General features: G+C 58.3%; 1 protein-coding gene and 1 long non-coding RNA gene across 2 annotated transcripts in view; one reads left to right on the top strand and one right to left on the bottom strand.

Moving 5' to 3' along the window:
• Positions 1-6,446: 6,446 nt before the first annotated feature.
• Positions 6,447-7,779, bottom strand: LOC111097507. Its single transcript, XR_005365026.1, has 2 exons — positions 7,310-7,779; positions 6,447-6,757 (listed from the first exon to the last, which is right to left on the bottom strand). It is a non-coding gene; the product is annotated as an uncharacterized LOC111097507 (long non-coding RNA).
• Positions 7,780-13,258: 5,479 nt separating this feature from the next.
• The window catches only part of DAB2IP (DAB2 interacting protein), a 120,413-nt gene continuing 116,914 nt past the window's right edge, over positions 13,259-16,757 (top strand). Inside the window, 1 exon segment of the mRNA XM_038549475.1 lies at positions 13,259-13,416. Within this exon segment, the coding sequence (XP_038405403.1) occupies positions 13,287-13,416 (130 nt within the window). The 5' untranslated portion in view covers positions 13,259-13,286.

Genomic DNA, 16,757 nt, shown 5'->3' with positions numbered 1-16,757 from the left:
ATAAAGGGAGGGGGATGGGTCTCGGTGGAACAGGAGAAGGCAATGGACAGCCCAGTGGGTGCCTCTGGCCCCAGCCCCAGCCCCAGCCCCAGCCCCAGTCTCCATGGGCTAGGAGGAAGCTATTCCTCCCCGCTGGCCACCCCCACGTGGCCTGGGCTGCTCCCCGCTGACTCGGGCCTCACAGGTATCCTCAGCCACCTCAGCCAACATCAGGTGCTGGCTGGGCCACGGCCCCCCCCCCCCATGTATCAGGAGCCGTGGGTGTGTGTGTGTGTGTGTGTGTGTGTGGGTGGGTGGGTGAGGGTGTGGGTGTCGGTGTGTATCAGGGAAGCTGGTGGCCCCAGACTCCAGGTGGAGCTGGCCTGATGCGGGCAGTCGATGCCTCAGGAGGTCAGCAGGTGGAGAAAGAGAGCCATGAGACCTATGGGGTCAAGGAGGCCTTCAGGCTATTCATTGGATGGCGCCTAAAAATAATCCTGGACTCCCCACTGCACTTCAGAATTTTCCAAGCTCTCTCAGACTTGCAAACTCATTTCAGTCTCCGACAGCCCTGGAGGAAGTGAGTGCCATTCTTACTTGACCATGGGGAAGACAGAGTCCTGGAGCAAATTTGTGGAGAGCCGGCAGCGGCAGTGGCAGCCAGCTGGTGGTAGAACCCCGGCTGGAGCCCCAGGACTCTGTGGCCTCCTATGGACCTGCTTGGACATGGAGTGAGGAGGACATTGGCTCTGCCTGTGGCAAGGAAGGTCGGGTGGCAGATGAACAAATGCAGTGGAGGAGTGGGGAGTTCGGATGGGGTGGTGGTGGCATCAGCGGGGACCTCCTGCGGGCTGCCTTGCAGCCAGGCCTTGGGAAAGGCAGGACGCCACAAAGCAGAGAGTGTGGGGCAGGGAGATCGGACGCCGTCTGAACACAGGGCACTGGTGGGTGAAGATAAGACAGAGGCGGGTACGTTTGGATCCAGCCAGCTCTCGAAGTCTTGACTCCCCAGCCTGAGCCACTCCTGCAGGACCCGGCAGGCACTCTGAGCAGGAGAATCCCATTGGGAGAAGCTGCCTTGGAGGGCCCTGGGGGCAGTCCCAGGCCCAGGGGTCTTGGGGGGATAGAACGAGGCTGCACCAGCCCCTGGCTGCACCCTAGAGGTCCCTTCTCCGTCCTCATTCTCCTGGCCAGACCTCTTGCCCTAACCGGCTTTTATGCTCCTTTTAGCATAAAGAAGAGAGAGACTTGCCTGTTAAGATGGCAAAGTTATTGAGAGGAAAACAATTGGAGGAAGAGTGGTAGTTGGCACGGAAACTATAAAGCAGGGGCAGAAACTTTCAGGTGCTGGAGCAGAGCAGCAGACCGAGTGGCGAAGGCCGCAGGTAGGGGAGAGGGGACCCAGCCCAGGCCAGCCTGGAAGGCCCTCCACTTGATGCCCCACGGGGATCTGTGCACCCAGGAGCAGGAGGGCCGCCTGGTTGCTCCCAAGCCTCGGGGTGAGGTGCCTGGTTCCGGAGTGAGCCCGGGTCTTCTGTCCAGACCCCAGCACGGTTCAGAGCTAGCCATCAAAGAGCGCAGAGCAGCACAGAGGCTCCCTGCAGGTCTTTGCATGATGTCTTATTTCACTGTTCTAACACGCAGAAATGACTCGGCCCCGGACTGGACAGTTTATAAGGCAGCTTCCAGCATGTTGCCTCATGCAAGTGCTGTGATAATCCTGGGCAGGCAGTATTCATATTCTACAGAGTGGGGAGAGGAGGCCCTAAGAGGTTAAGGGGATTTGCCCTTGGTCCCACAGCCGAGCCCTCCCCCAGGTGGTGGGATTACAACCCCTAAAGTGCTCAACTCTCCCTGCATCCCTGTTGCTTTTTTTGTTTTTTGTTTTTTGATTTGTTTTGTTTTGAGTGAGTAGCTCTGCCTTGAGCTGTGTGCTCCCTATAGCCTTTAGACCTTTATCATCCTTCACTTTGGTAGTACTTCCTCTGGATCATTGCCATTTGCTTCCTGTGCAAACCTAGGGAAGTGGCTTCCCTCTGAGGCTTGACTTCGCTATCTGTAAAATGGGCTTATAGTGTCTTCAGCCTTTAAAGGTCGTCACGAGAGACACTCTAGCCAAGCACTTGGCACGGTGCCCGGCACAGAGGCTACCCTCAGAAATCTCTGCTGGCTGCACCTGAACCTGGCAAGTACCCAGTGGGGTGAGCAGGGTGGCGCAATCTCCTGTATTTCAGAGAAGTTTCTTCCACTGTGAGAGGGTCTGATGAGTTCCTGCCTTTCTCGGGGAATTAGAGAGGTAGGTTAAGATCATGTCTGTGGAGTGTTTGGAAACCATTGAGGCTGGTTGGGGAGAGCGCTAGATTCTGCAGCCCAGCCTGAAAACTGGCCACCAGGGCCCCAGTGGGCACAGGACAACTCCGTCTACGTTGTCTCTGCCAGGAGTCCCTCCAGAGGGAGGGCGGAAGGGGATTTGGGGACCTGCTTAGTTAGTCCTGTGAGGCTCAGACCTGCTCGAGGTTTGGGTTTGCAATGAGCCCTTGGAATCCCACGTGGCCTCATGGGTCTGCTCCTGAGTTCAAGCCAGGCCTTCGATTTCTCTAGGGAGAGGTCAGTAAGCCAAATGTATTATGAACTGGCAGAAAGGCAGCATGCTGCATATGAAAGATAATGGGGGAAATTTATTGGAGGGCCTATGAATTACAGAATGAAAGCATCAAAACCTGTGCGGAAGAGAAATGAGTAAGTCCTGAGCTGTGACTTGTTTGGGCTGGGAGCAGAGGGCATTTGGCCCCATTCTGCCTCTGGTGCCGAGAGGCCCAGAGGTCTGGGGGCCCCTATGCGCTTTCATGTGTGTGGTGTTTCCCCAATTCACAACCATGACACCCTCACCCTCTTGATTGGCAGCAGCCATGTGATAGCACCGGGCCCGGCACTGGGTTTCTGATGTGAGCCAGGCAGGCAGGACCTGATCCTTGGGGAGGGCAGCATGCCAGGAGAGGCAAATGTGAGATGGATCACCACAATATAGATATCACTGCACAGCGCAGAGGGTTCCCTCGAGAAAAGGTGCAGGGCGCCAGGAGAAAACGGTGGGAGCAGGACTTTGTGGGGAAGCAGTGAGATTGGGGCGGCAAGGAAGGGTGAGCAGGAGTGGGCCAGGTGCCTCAAGGGAGTCAGGGTGGAGAAAGGAGCTGGAAAGAGTGGCCAAAGGCAAGGCCAGGGTGGCTGGGACATAGGGCTGCTTTGTGAAAAATCAGCCCGAGGAGGATTTGGGAGGATTTGTCAGTGGCCGTGGGTGTTTCCAAAGCTAGAGTCAGTGGTGACCTGGATTTGAGTAATGAGAGCAGGGAGAGGCGGACGGACTCACGTCTTTGGAGCTAGCGATAGCCTGCTTCGCAGAGAGGCTCAGAGTCTAGGAAGCCTACCTGTGTCCCCTGAGTGGCAACAGTGGGAGCAGAGACATGAAGGAGAGGAGTGGGGGGTGGGGGCTGGAGACCAGTGTAGCTGAGGAAGGGGCAGGTGTAGGCCGTGGCGAGAAGTGAGGTCAGGGGCCGGGGCGGCACCCGGTGACCACCCCTGAGGGCTGGGAGTAGAAGCCAAGCGCCGTGCCTCATTGCCACAGGACACCCTTTTATAAAATTATAAAATTACCCAATGACTGGAGAGGGAAACCGTTTGTGGCAGTAGTGGGTCACCATTAGGAGCCAGACTACGTGAGGTCGAGTCCTCTGTCTGCAACAATCACCTTTATGTGCCTGTAAAATGGGAGAATAATAGTGTCTGCCTCTTAAGGGCAGTGTACGGACTCACTGATTTAACACTGCTTGACAGAGAGTAAGCTCTGTTTTGGGGTTAGTAACTGGGTCCCATGTGAACTTGGGCACAGTCCCCTCTCTGGGCCTCGGTTTCTCCGGGCTGGTCTCTGCAAACACTTCAGGTGAAGATTTGCTCTAATCTCTGTGGTGCCGGCAAGAGTCCAGCTCCTGAGAGTGGCCAGAATACAGCGCCAAGCTGGCAGTGTCGCCTCAGAGGGGACTGTGTACCCCCCAGGCCTGTAAAGGGACACGAGGCCTACTGGAGCTGTAAGGGGATATTTTAATCAGCCCAGGACCTGATGATGTCACAGGCCGGGACAGAGAAGGCCAGTCGGGGAGCTGGGGAGGGAGGTGGAAGCCAGGGGCTTCTCTGAGACATGAGGACTGTGGGCAAACTTTGCTGTTCTCCATTCTTGAGCCTTCGTTTCTCTCATCTGTACCGTAAGACTCGGAATCCCTGCCCGCTTGCCACACACGAGGTGCCGAGAAAGGGACAGGAGACAGGCTGCAGTTTGGGAAGAGCTTGTGACATTGTTGGGGCCTGGAGTCCCAGAACCCACGTAGAGCCAGGGAGAGAGAGAGAGAGAAGATGGAGATGGGCCCAGTGTGTCCAGGGTGGACTCACTCACACCCTGGTTAAGAAGGCCGACTCCTCGGGATCCCTGGTGGCTCAGCGGTTTGGCGCCTGCCTTTGGCCCAGGGCGTGATCCTGGAGACCCGGGATCGAGTCCTGCGTCGGGCTCCCGGTGCATGGAGCCTGCTTCTCCCTCCTCCTGTGTCTCTGTGCCTCTCTCTCTCTCTCTCTCTCTCTGTCTATCATAAATAAATAAATAAATAAATAAATAAATAAATAAATAAATAAATCTATCTTAAAAAAAAAAAAAAAAGAAGAAGGCGGACTCCTGGGCTCTTCCCTGGCTGGCTCAAGCAGACTCATCCTGGCGGGCTTGGGCATCTGCATTTTAACTTGCTCTCCACAGGACTGAAGTGTTCTTGGTTCTGCACAATCCCCTTTGCTCCAGTGGGCACAGGGGCCCAGAGAGGGTGGGATGGCCAGTCCCAGTCACTCAGCAGACTGGCACCCTATGCCATTCAACCCTGGGGATCTAGAGAGGGATATAGCCCTCCCTATGGTGTTATTAGGGCCAAGGACTGTGTCCTATGGTTCTACAGCCCAATAGGGAGCAGCACCATGGCCCCTCCTGAGGGCTCCAGGCTGCTCTGTGGGCCCCGGGGCTGGTGAGACCTGGAAGGAACCTTCTGGGTCAGGGGAGATGTGGGCCTCAGTGGGAAGACAGGTCTGTGTGTGCATGAGAGCCCGTGTTAGGGGGCTGGCTGGGAGAGAGGGACAACAGGGGGATGTAAGAAACACAAGGGTAGAGAAAGCGGGTCTAGAAAGTTCTGAAGCCCTCTTGCAGCTTCTGAGGCAGAGGCTGCTGGGAAAAAGAGAGGGGCTGTGGGTCAGACAGGCTGCAGAGGGGCCTTTGTAACCCAGGTCCCCCTCTTCCCAGTGTCCTCTGGGCTTTCTAATAAACGTCAGCCAGAGGTCAGCCCCCACACCCTAACCTAGGCATTTTAGCCAAGAGGGATGTGGAGGTGGGGCTGGAGTTTGAGCTCTCCTACTGGCTCCTCCTGACTGTGGCTGTAATAGCTTCCTCTGCTCCTGGGAACTGAGGGAGGACCTGGGGACATCCAAGTGACCCTGGGCAAGTCCCAAGCCCTCTTAGCCCTGGGTCATGGGTGGGCTGACCACTGGAACCCTGATGGCCTTCCGCAGTTCCTAGTTGTGGGAAGGCCCTGTCACTGGTTGAGTTTCTTTTTCTTTTATTTTTTAAACATTTTATTTAAGATAGAATAAGCGAGAGAAGCAGGAACAGAGGGAGAGGAAGAAGCAGGACCCCAGGATCATGACCTGAGCCAAAGGCAGATGCTTAACCGACTGAGCCACTAGGCGTCCCACCTGTAGACTTTCTACAAGTGGAGGGGGCAGTTCGGTAGTGAGCTCCCCATCATCAAAGGTATTCCAGATGAGACTGGGTGAATTTTGCTTCCTTTTGGGCCTTTGCCTGTGGTCTTGGACCATCCCCCTTTCTCACACCATCTGTCTATGTTAATCATTAACAGGAGGAAAGCCCCACCTGTGAGAGGGGCCAGGACCAGTCAAGGGGACTGCTGATTTCTAGGACGCCCCTGAACTTGTTTTCCTTGGCCCCAAACTTTTAGCTACTTCCTGTTTGAACAGGCACAGAAATTCTAGGGCCCCAGCCCTTCCTCCTCCCTTTGGTGGAATTTCCAGACCAAATGCTGTTCCCAGGGTGGGGGCAGGGCCAGTATTGTTTTGCTCTCAAGGGTTGAGGGGTGACAGGGTACAGAAGCTGCACTTAACTCTGACCTGTGTGGCCCCGGGATACCAGCTCTGGGCTGGGTGGGGTCCCTGGGATGCCAGCTCTGGCCCAGCCTGACCCTCCTCTAACGCTGGCTGTGCTTCCCACTTAGGTTCCAGGCTGGGCTCAGAAGCTCTGAGTGCCAGTGCCCAAGGGCCCACCCGGGCCCACCTGCGTCGACTCTTTTTCAGGGAGGGGAGCTGGGGTGGCCTGGGGGCTACAAGTGGGAGGGGACTTGCTCAGAGACACACTGCAGACAAAAGGCTCGTATTCGTCCATCCATTTATTCTGTGCCAGCTCCAGGGTCGTCAGGACTTACGGCCTGGCCTCTGATGGTTCCGGGCTGCGATCTGAAAGGAGACTCTGTAGCGCGCTGTCTGCATGTCACATGGAGGAGAGCCTGGCCCAGAGAGGTGAAGTGACTTGCCTCTGATCCCATAGCTGCCCTTCTTGAGGAAAGAATAGGGGCTTTGAGCCCAGCTCCCTCTATTCACCTCATCCACCCAGCGGTAATGGGACGCCGGGCTTCTGTGCAATGGAGACTTGGCTGTAACAAGACAGGTGAGGCCCCTGCCCTTCCTACAGTTTAGGGGAAGACAACGAGTGAGCGAGTGAATACACAGATTTAGTTTTAGGAAGCAAGAGATTGAAGAAAATAAAAGAGGGGGATGGGACAAGTTGTGGGGATTGGGGCAGAGACTCTTGAGATAAGGTGGCCACCTTATCTGAGGGTGTGATACTTGAGCCAGGGCCTGAATGACAGAAGGAGCTGGCCATCTGAAGATCTGGCGTTAGTGTGTGAGCCAGCACAACACATGCAAAGGCCCTGGGGTGGGACCACACTTGGCATGCTCAAGGATTGGAAAGATATCCAAGTGAGTCTATGACTGTTTTATCCAGCGGTTTCCCAAGAAAGCTGCTAGAGAACTCCCAGATGTGTGAGGAAAGAAATAGCCCAGAGGGGCAGGTGTCGGTTTATACACAGGGGTTTCAATCCCTATGCTATTTGATCTTGTGTAACCTCACAAAGTGCAAGGACCATTAACCCACTCCAGGGTGGAGGAGCTGAACACACGGGGAGATGACAGCACTGATCTAGGGTCACAGAGCCAGGAGGTGCTGGTTCCTTACCCCAATCCTGTACTCGTTCAGCACCCCACTTACGTGGGAGCTCCCTAGGAGCTGGCTACTGAGCCTGTTCATCTGTCCTCCTCTGTGGGATCTGCAAGGATTGAGCAAGGCCCTTCCCGACCGGAACCCAGGCCAGTGCCAGCCATGAAGTGGTTCACAGATGACCAGGCAGGCCTGCTGGGAAGGGAGGGGGCTTTCTGACCTCACACTGGGACCATATGCCACCCCCTCTGGTTACCCAGTGGGTGTGGAGCTGTCTGGGCCCGTCAACTGGAAGGGGAGGAAGAAGCCCAGAGACCCGGAGCCTCAGCCCCAGGCCCGGGCCTGGAGAAGGAGGGGCAGGGGCCCACCTGGAGCTTGGCAGCATTTCTGGGTCAGGGCAGGGAGAGGAAGCACAGGGAGAGAGCTGCCTCAGGCCCGACCATCTGGGTTGGAGTGCTGGCTGCCGGGGTGGGGGTGAGGAGGGAGGGCTGGGCCTGGCCCGGGATTGGAGCCCTGAGCTTCCGGTGGCAGCCGGTCTGCAGTAAAGCCTGGGGGGACCTGTGGGCAGAAGATGGTGGGCGTTCTCGGGGCGGGGGGGGGGGGGGAGCGACCCAAGGAGTCAAAGGGGAAAGGGGGTCTTGGCCGTTCTGTCCACATCCTGAGGTGGCTGTGCCCCCAGCACTCGTGTGTGACGTCGCATGAGTCATGACCTGTCTTGGCCCCTCTCTTCTGTCTACAGGGAATGACTCTGCTCTACCCTGGCCATGTGGGGCAGTCGGACCCCTGATGATTGGGGAATTGATGCCAGATCGGGGCTTGTGATGAATTAGGTTGCATCCTCGGGGCAAGTGGGCAAGTGGCTGTTCTGTCTGTGGGGTTTCGGCTTCTCCGCTTCTATCACCTCCTCTGCAGGGTCCTTCTAGCTCCGACATTCCAGGATTTCCTGACAGACTGTTGACAAGTACGAAGGAACTACATCTTCCCTGGGCTTCTGGAAGATGGGAGGGAACACCCAAGACTGGGGGAAATTTCTCCATCCTGATGGAATCCTATGGAGGTGGGCTGGTCTCATCTCTATTTAGCATGTGGGAACCTGAGGCCCAGAGACATCAAGAGGCTTCCTCTAAGTCACACAGCACCCAAAGAAGCACAGTGACCCTGCTGACTGGCCTTCTGCCCCCGTTAGGGCCCTAGTGTCTCCCAAGGCTCACTCTCAGTCCACTTCAGGTGATTTTAGTTAGAAACTATGCTCCCCAAGGATCTCTGTGTGTGTGTGTGTGTTCAAATATCCACACTTGCCCAGTCCCGCAGGTCCACCTATGTTGAGCGGGGCAGAGCCATCTAAAACCTGGGATCAGTATGGCCCTGACGGAGCCACTTTCTGTGAAGGATGTCAATAAGTTTATTGATGACTTTCGGGAGGAAGACTGAGGGGGAGTGGAGGTGGCAGACACCTGGCTGGGCCTCCAGTGTGACCTGGCAGGGCTTGTTTGCACCTTCCACCATGTGGGGAGAGCCCCCACGGTAGGATGAGGTCCTGCTCCTGGTCTAACCTTGCTTCTGGACGCACACCAGATGCTGGAAGCCGTCACAGGCCACCTCTCCAGGCCAAGGCCCATGACCCCAACCACTGGCGCCCTCCATGGCGCCCCCACCCACACCCCTGCCCAGGGCTTCAGCCAGTCCAAGGTTGAGGATGGCCTGGGAGGCGGATGTGTGCAGGGCTGCCTGGCTGGGGACTTCCCCTGGTCACAGCTGCCTACTCTGGTCCCGACAGGAAATCTGACAGGTCTGAGCCCTCCAGACACCCATTGTGTGGGGCTGGCATGGGTTCCAGTGTTTCCCCGGTCAGGACTCCTAACCCCCCCTCACCTTCTCCTGTTCCTTGTCAAAGCTGGCTTTTCTGGAAAGTTCCAGGCTGTTGCCCCTCCTCCATCTCTGCATTAAGTCCTGCTCAAGCTTAAGAACTTTGCTTTTTCCAGCTTGCCTGGGTTCAAATCCTGATTCCTAGTGCAAGCTGCATAACAGGGAACTCGCTTACCCTCTCCGTGCCACCACTATTTTCTATAAAATGAAGGTGATAACTATCGGCCTCTTAAGATTATTGTGAAATTTAATGGGATACTGTGCATCGCGTGCTGAAGATTGGGTCTAGCACACAGTAAATGCTGGTCACCCAGTGGGTCACCCAGCGTATCATTAATAAATCCAAACTTCATCAGACAAATCTTTCCAGGCCAATCTTAGAGCCCGCCTCTGTGGAAAGTCGTGGACTTCTGTGATCCCCTCCGGGTGTGAGCATCTATCTGTCCTTCCTGGATGGAATCTAATGCTAGATGAATGCTTCTTCTTGCTCTTGTTTTCCTCTCGCACAAAATGACCCCACAGTAAAGGCCATGCCATTCTGCCTTGTGCTCACCTCTGTCCTAACGCTGGAGGAAAAATTGTCCTTGATGGGCAATTTAAGACTTCTCAGGGGTAATTGTGACAATATGCATTTTGGTTTCTCCCTCACTGACTTTAAACCTAACACCCCAGGAGGCTGGGAGACTGTACCAGGCTGGCCCCCTAACCCTGCACTGGTGCCCCTCCTGACCTATCCCCTCCCCTGGGGCCGGGCCTGTGCTTTACCTGGATTTACGGTCCAGCTCTAAGGCCTCCCACCCTCTCTTCCCAGCAGGGCGTAATTCTTCTGACACCTACATGCAGATGGTTCTCTGCCTAGGGATAGATTCTTTGGGTCCATTTCTCCTTGGTCTTCTCCTGTGTCCTCATGATACAACTCAACTCCTGGGGTGTGATGGGGGTGGGGAGGGTCTCTCAATGGGGCTCAGATTGCTTTAATGGGGTGATGTTTGTGCTGGGTCCTGAGGGATAAGGAGGAGTTCGCCAGATGCAGAAGGAAGAGCTTCATGACAGCCACCTCACCAACAGGGCAACAAGGTGGGAATGAGCAGGGAGCCTCTGGGGAGCAGATAGATAAGGGGCTGGCCTCAGCAGGGTTGCAAGGGATGTGGCTGCTTTAAGATAGAGTCCCCCCCCCCCCCAGAACTTTCTGAGTTCACTTTTGGAGGCTTTTAAGGGCAGGTGAAAGTGGTGGGGGGTCAGATGTGATTTAGCCATCCTGTCCCCTACCTGCACTTACTAACCATGCAGATTCCCAGGCCCCATCTGGAACAATGGGATCAAGCGTCTTGGGGGAACTCAGAAATATATGTGTTTAATGGCCTGGGTGATCTGGAGACTCAGGGATGTGGAAGCAGCAGCCTTGACCCCAACCCAAAGCTGCAGGTTGGGGAGGTGAGAGCTATTCAGGAGTCCCTCTGCAGTCAAGAGAGAAGTGGAAGAACAGACCACCGGACAGACTGCCAGCCATGCGGGGCCGCAGCTCACAGCTCACAGATCAGAGTAATGGCAGAGGGCTTCCCCTTGTGGGGGACATCACAGGAAATGGTGGTGGGGAGGGTGTTTTCAAGGGCCCGCCTCGCCTCTAATCTAGGTGGCCTCCAGAAAGAAGGCTGCTCCTGTTTAAAGGGAGGGAGCCGCAGGGGCAGTGAAGAGGGGGTGAGTGGCTTGCTCCACAGCGGGATTGATTCCAGATGCTCTGCCAGGGTGTGCACGGAGCAGCCTTTGTCTGCCTGCGGCCCTGGGGGTCCTGGGACAGGAGAAGGAGCAGGGAGCTCAGGCCCCCTGTCTTCTAGCTCCTGCCCTGCACCCCCGACGTGCTGTACCCCAGCTGGTTCCTCCTCCGGACCCTCCTGAGGCTTGTGGAAATGTTCAGCTTGGGTATCGGGACCGGTTGGCAATGTCCACCCCATCCCAAGGGTGGGAACGCAGATGCTTCTTCGTCTTCAATAACTGACCCTCCCTCCACAAAGTCAGTAGGTTGGGGTCCATGGCTTCTCCTTGTAGGCAGGGGAAACCGAGGCACTTGAAAGAACTTGAGAAGCCCGAGCATAAACAGATAGACTATTCCAGACCTTTGGAGCCCAGCTGTATTTAGGATGAGGTTCTGAGCTCCTGGTTACTTCTCTCCTCCCTCTACATACATACAACCAAATCTGCCAGTTGGGAGTGCCAGGTCCAGACCACTTGTCTCAGCCACTGACACCCTGTTGGCAGGGAATGTCTCGTCCCCTCAAGGGAAGGCCAGAAGCTAGCTTATTGGGGCACTCCTGCTTTGGGGAGGAAACTGGGTCTGATGAACTCCAGGCTCTGGTGACAGGACTGTTGCCCCCACCCTGAGCTGGACTTCCAGGGAGCCTTCTACCCACCAGCACCGAAGGGCCAGGCAGCAGGGGCCCACCTGAGAGAGGAGGCTGGGCCAGGCAGGCTACCTGCTGAGAAGGCCCACAGCTGGCCTAGGACTGAGGGACTGGGTACTTCCCCTCCCCCCACCCCCCTCTGTACTTGCGGGGGAGGCTCCTGGGCAGTGTTTGCTTTTGGGAATGTGCTAGAGCAACAGCTTCACCCAAAGGAGGCTCACAGAGTCCTTGCAGGCCTTGTGGTTTTCCATCTGCCCCAGAGACTCACCGTGGGGAGAGGGGCCAGTGGGCTTCTTCCGACAACCCAGGTCTGGTTTGGAGGCGCAATCCTCCTCTTGCCCCTCCCCACTGGCCGGGGAAGGCGCCTGGCTTCCAGCTGGGATCCAGGCTTCCCCCAGGCCTGGGGGCCCTCCCCCGAGCCAGGGAGCCAGGGAGGGGGGCCTCTGTGAGGTGCAAAACCCGGGCTGGAGTTCTGCCGAGACTGCTCCGCCCCCACCCCCCCAGGGCCCCACCTTCCCAGCTGTTCTAGAGAACTTCCAGATCATCTTGGCACCCGCAGCGGACTCTCCCTCAAGCACACCTGTAAGGCCCCGCCTGTGTTGGGAGCTGCGGGCTGAGACCACTTGCCTCTGCCATTTCTGTGTGACTGAGGCCAATCAGCATTCCTTGTCAGGGCCTCAGTTTCCCCTTCTGTACTTGAGAGAATGAAGCTCAGTTGTTTGAATAATTTGCGAGATAAATGCTGTTCCGGATCACACAGGAGGAGGGGGAGAGAGACCACCGAGGGCCAGGATGGTCAGGGAAGGCTAGAGGATTCGGGCCCTAGAAGGATGGCCTTTGGCAGGGCAGACCCTTCTGGGAGTAGGGCAAAGAGGGGTGACAAGGAGGGGAAGCAAGTGAGGCTGGGGAAGGGTTGGGCGGAATGGTCAGAGCCTCGAGGGCCAAGGCTCGTTGCCTGGACGTGGGGGGCCGTGGAAGGTTCTGACCTGGGGAGTGCGTGACTTCTGCAGCAGGAGGCAGTGGAGGGAGTCACCTGTGTGCTCTCGGCCTCTGTTCCCATCTCCTCGGGGGGCGCCCGGGATGTGCTGTGACTGCCCAGCGGGGGGAGACCCAGCGCCCCGGCCTTGTTCGTGGGGGGCCGATGTCTGGATCCGGCGGAGCCTGTGCGAGGGTGTGTTGGCTCCTCGGCCTTCCCTGCGCCAGAGCCACAGCTGGGCTTGTGACGTGCAAGTAATGCGTGCATCGAGCGGGACAATATTCCTTCATCCATTCCTTTACTTATTAAAGATTCCGTTTATTTATTCGCACACGCGCGGGGAGGCGGAGGCCCGGGCAGGGGGCACGCAGCTCCCCGCAGGGGGCGCGACGCCGGACGCGGGGCTCGATCCGGGCTCCAGGGTCACGCCCCGGGCTGCGGGCGGCGCCAACCGCTGCGCCACCCGGCCTGGGGCGTCTCCGGGCCCGTCGGGGGCGGGGCCGCGCGGGTGTGTTCGCGGGTCCGCGGCGGGTCCGCCTGGCCCCTTCCTTGGCGGCCGCCGCGCGCCGTCCACCCCCGCGGGGCTCCCGGGCTCCCCGGGCCGCGACTCCAGGACTCCAGGCCGGGACTTGCCCGCGTCCTCGCTGGGGCCGGGGCCCGGGGCCGCGGGCGGGGGCGGAGTCCGGGCGGCTCGCGGGCGGCGGCCGAGGGGTCCCGGGGAGCCCAGGCCCGGCCGGGCCCGGCGGGCGGCAGCATGTCCGCGGGCGGCGGCGCCAGCGCCAGGAAGAGCCCCGGGAGGCCCTCGTACTACTACCGGCTGCTGCGGCGGCCCCGGCTGCAGCGACAGAGGAGCCGCTCCCGCAGCCGGACCCGGCCCGCCAGGGGTAGGCGCCGCCCGAGCCCCGACCCGCCCCGCCCGCCCCGCCCGCCCCGCCGCGGCCTCCTGCCCCGGGCCCGGGCCCAGCCTCGGCTCGAGCGCGCGCAGGGGAAGCGGCAGGTCGAGGCTCCCCCTCCCTCTCTCGGACGCCGCCCTCCGCCCCCTGTCCCCGGGCACCGAGCAGCCTGACCAGGGTCTGGGCCTTCGCTCGGCGGCCTTGGGGGCCTCAACCTCTCAGCTTAGGGTGTGCGGGGCGGGGGGTCCCTCCCAGAGCCCCACACCCCCCCCCCCCCCGGGGGCTTCGCGCACTTCCCAGCCCCGTGGTGGAGGGACAGGCGGCTGGACTGCAGAGTGTCCGGTCCCAGGAGCCCTTGGCCCCAGAGGGGCTGCGCTCTTAGACCTGCCGGACCCCTCCAGGAGGAGAGCGGAGAGCGGTGGGCCCACCTCCTTTGAAAAGTTTCTGTCTCTCAAGCCGGGAGGCGGGACAGGGAAGAGGGGAAATGGGAGTAGGGTTTTCTTTTTTCCAGCAACAGGATCCTCAGTGGGAAGCCCACGTGATCCAAGACGCTGCCCTCTGGGCCCGGTGGCCTGGTGGGCCCGGTGGGGGCCAGGACTTCCTTCCGAGGTTGGGTGGAATGGAGTTCAGGGAGGGGGCGCCCTGGGAGGAGGAGCCCAGAAGAAGGGGTCCTGGGGGCCAGCGTCCCTGTCAAAGGCTCAGGACCCCCGAAGTGCTCACGGGTGGTGGATGACTGGGACGAGGGCGGTTGGCAGGGCTCAGCAGGATCTGGGCTGAGTCGATTATTTTGGGAAAAGGGGAAGGCTGGTCCTAGTGCGGAGGTCCGTCAGGCAGGGCTTGGAGCAGATCTGGGCTTGGAATCAGGCAGACCTGGGGTCAGATCCCCACCTGCCCAGGTGCTTGCTGGTTGTGTGGTTTGGGCCTTTCGGCGATGCCCTGGAACCTTAGTTTTATTAGCAGCTTGAGGGTAAGTCAGGCAGCACGCATTCATTTGCTCCCCCCCCAGAATGGGGAAGACTTTTCCCACAATCAGAGCTGAAGAACAATGTACAAAGCTTCCTCAGGAAGTAGTGAGTTCCTGAAGTGGTAAGTTCCCCATGTGTGGATGGTTCAAGCTGAGACTGGAAAGTGCGCACAGGTGTGTGCTGAGAGCTCAGCCCTCAAGGGTCTCTTGAGGCCTGTGGCCCACCTCCCCTTGCCACCTTCCTTGAAGTGGCCTCTGGCTATTCCCCCACACTCTGCCCCCCCATCCAGGTTTGGCCTGAAAGGCGGGGGATCTGGGTTCAAGCACTGAGACTTTGGGCAAGCCACTTCTCTTTTCTGAGCCTCAGTTTCTTGAGCTGTCGAGGGGGCTAGCAGGACTCATAGGACTCATGAGGACCTGTGTTCATGCTGTGAGAAATGGGTGTTGTACAGATGCCCAGTAATGCTCAGGGCACCCCGAGGCTTCCACCCCTCCCCTGTCCTTGCAGTTGCCCAGCATGACCTCCTTTGCACCTTGATGCCATTCTGCAGGCGCCCCTGCTCCATGTCCTGGCCTTGAAGGAGTTCAAAGCCTGCAGGGCAGGGCAGGGCAGGGGTGGGGGGTGGGGAGCGGAGACTGAACAGAAATTACATCTGGGGAAATTAGGGACGGCTTCACAGAGGAAGTGGCATTTGGACAAGGCGTCACAAGGTGGCTACGATTTCCCTCAGCTCAGGGAGTGATTGAGTCAGATGTGTGTTAAAGCCCCAGCTCTGCACTAAACTATCCTTTGGCCGGTTACTTCTCTTTGGCCTAGTCTGGTAAGCAGGTGTAGGTGACAGCAGGGTCCTTTGAGAATGAGAGCAAGTACACGGGAAGCTAGAAGCCACTTGGGTCACAGTTGAGTGTGAGCTGTTGGTGTTCTTATTCTAGAGAGAGGAACAGCTCATGGGAAGACAGGGAGAAGGAACATGTCTTGGGTGCTGTGGACAGAGTTGATCCTGGGGTGGAGGAAGAGGAGGGTTTGGGAGGGCGATAGTGGGGAGCAGTAGTTTGGGCTGGAGAAAGGGCCTGGAGCGATGGGGAGGCATGGATGGGTGAGGGGTGGAGGCTCGGGGCTCCTTGCCCACCTAGAGCAGCCATGGACCTTCCCTTCCATGGAACCCCAGGTCCCTGCCTCTGCCCCCAGGGCCACCCCTCCTCCTGAGGCCGGCACCCCAACCCAGGTGGTAACTCATGTGGGGGGAGCTGCCCTGTGGCCCTTGAGCCAGTCCTTTCTGACCTCAGGCTGCACAGTCTCACCATCTTCAAGAGGGCTTGTCCCCACAGTGGTGACATCAGACCCCAGAAGATGGGGTGATATCCAGCACCCCAGCCCCGATCACCCATACCCATCACTCCACACCTGTTCTGGCCTCTGCCACTAGCAAGGAAGGATAGTGACTGAGAGCTCCCGGGGGGTGTGTATGTTAAGGAACAGAAAGGTGCAGGGAAGAGTTGGCTGCGGGCAGGTTCACGCCTGGCCTGGTCTTGGGAAGGATGGCGGTGGCCAGGCTGCCACCTCTGAGCAAGCCCCCTGCCCACTGTCGCCACTGCCACCTAGAGTGGTAGTGGCGAGGAGGGGGGTCTCACTCTGGACTTGAGAGCAGGACTTTGTCCTTGGTGGGCCTACAAGTGACTGACAGTGACCACAGCATGTCCCCCCACCCCCCCAGCTTTGAGCAAAGTAGGGCACTCAGTAGAGCTCTTCCTTCTCTAGGCCCTGATCTTCCAATCTGAGGAATGGGCAGAGTGAGACCTGCAGGTGATGGTGACCAGAGGCAGGGTGGAGACCGGAAACTCTAGATGGCAAGGGTCATCTGGCCATTTCACATTGGGCTTTGTGGCTCTAAGTCCACGGGATGGTTAGGTATGGCACATGGATATGAGGGGGTCCTGTTGCCAGTAGAGTGTCACCAGCCAGGGTGCCTTCCTGCCTACCCCTTCCATCCCAGGTCAAGAAAAGTTTTGTCTGTGTTTGTGACCTATTTGTCCCCCCCAGGGCTGCTGGGGGGAGATATGCAAGTTTTCCCCTCACTCCAGACAAAGTCTGGCCCATCTACCAACTAGCAAACATGTCCGGATCACCTGCTATGTGCTGGACTCCAGCCTGGGTGCCCGGGGATGGATGGTGTGTGCTCCCAGCCCTCAGCAAGCCCCCAGATGGCTGAGGAGGCCAGTTTGTTGAGGTTCACTGGGGCACGGAGCCCTTTTGGAGATCAGAGCAGTGGTTAGTAGAAGACAGGCTCTACCCCCAGCTCAGCAACAAGCTGGTTGTGTGACTCCGGGCACCTCCCAGGGCCTCGGTCTCCCCCTTTGCCAAGCTGGG

The sequence above is a fragment of the Canis lupus genome, chromosome 9 (assembly GCF_011100685.1).
Source record: "Canis lupus familiaris isolate Mischka breed German Shepherd chromosome 9, alternate assembly UU_Cfam_GSD_1.0, whole genome shotgun sequence".
Classification (NCBI taxonomy): domain Eukaryota; kingdom Metazoa; phylum Chordata; class Mammalia; order Carnivora; family Canidae; genus Canis; species Canis lupus.
The sequence above is the reverse complement of the archived record's forward strand: the minus strand, read 5'-3'. Positions and strand labels throughout refer to the sequence as shown.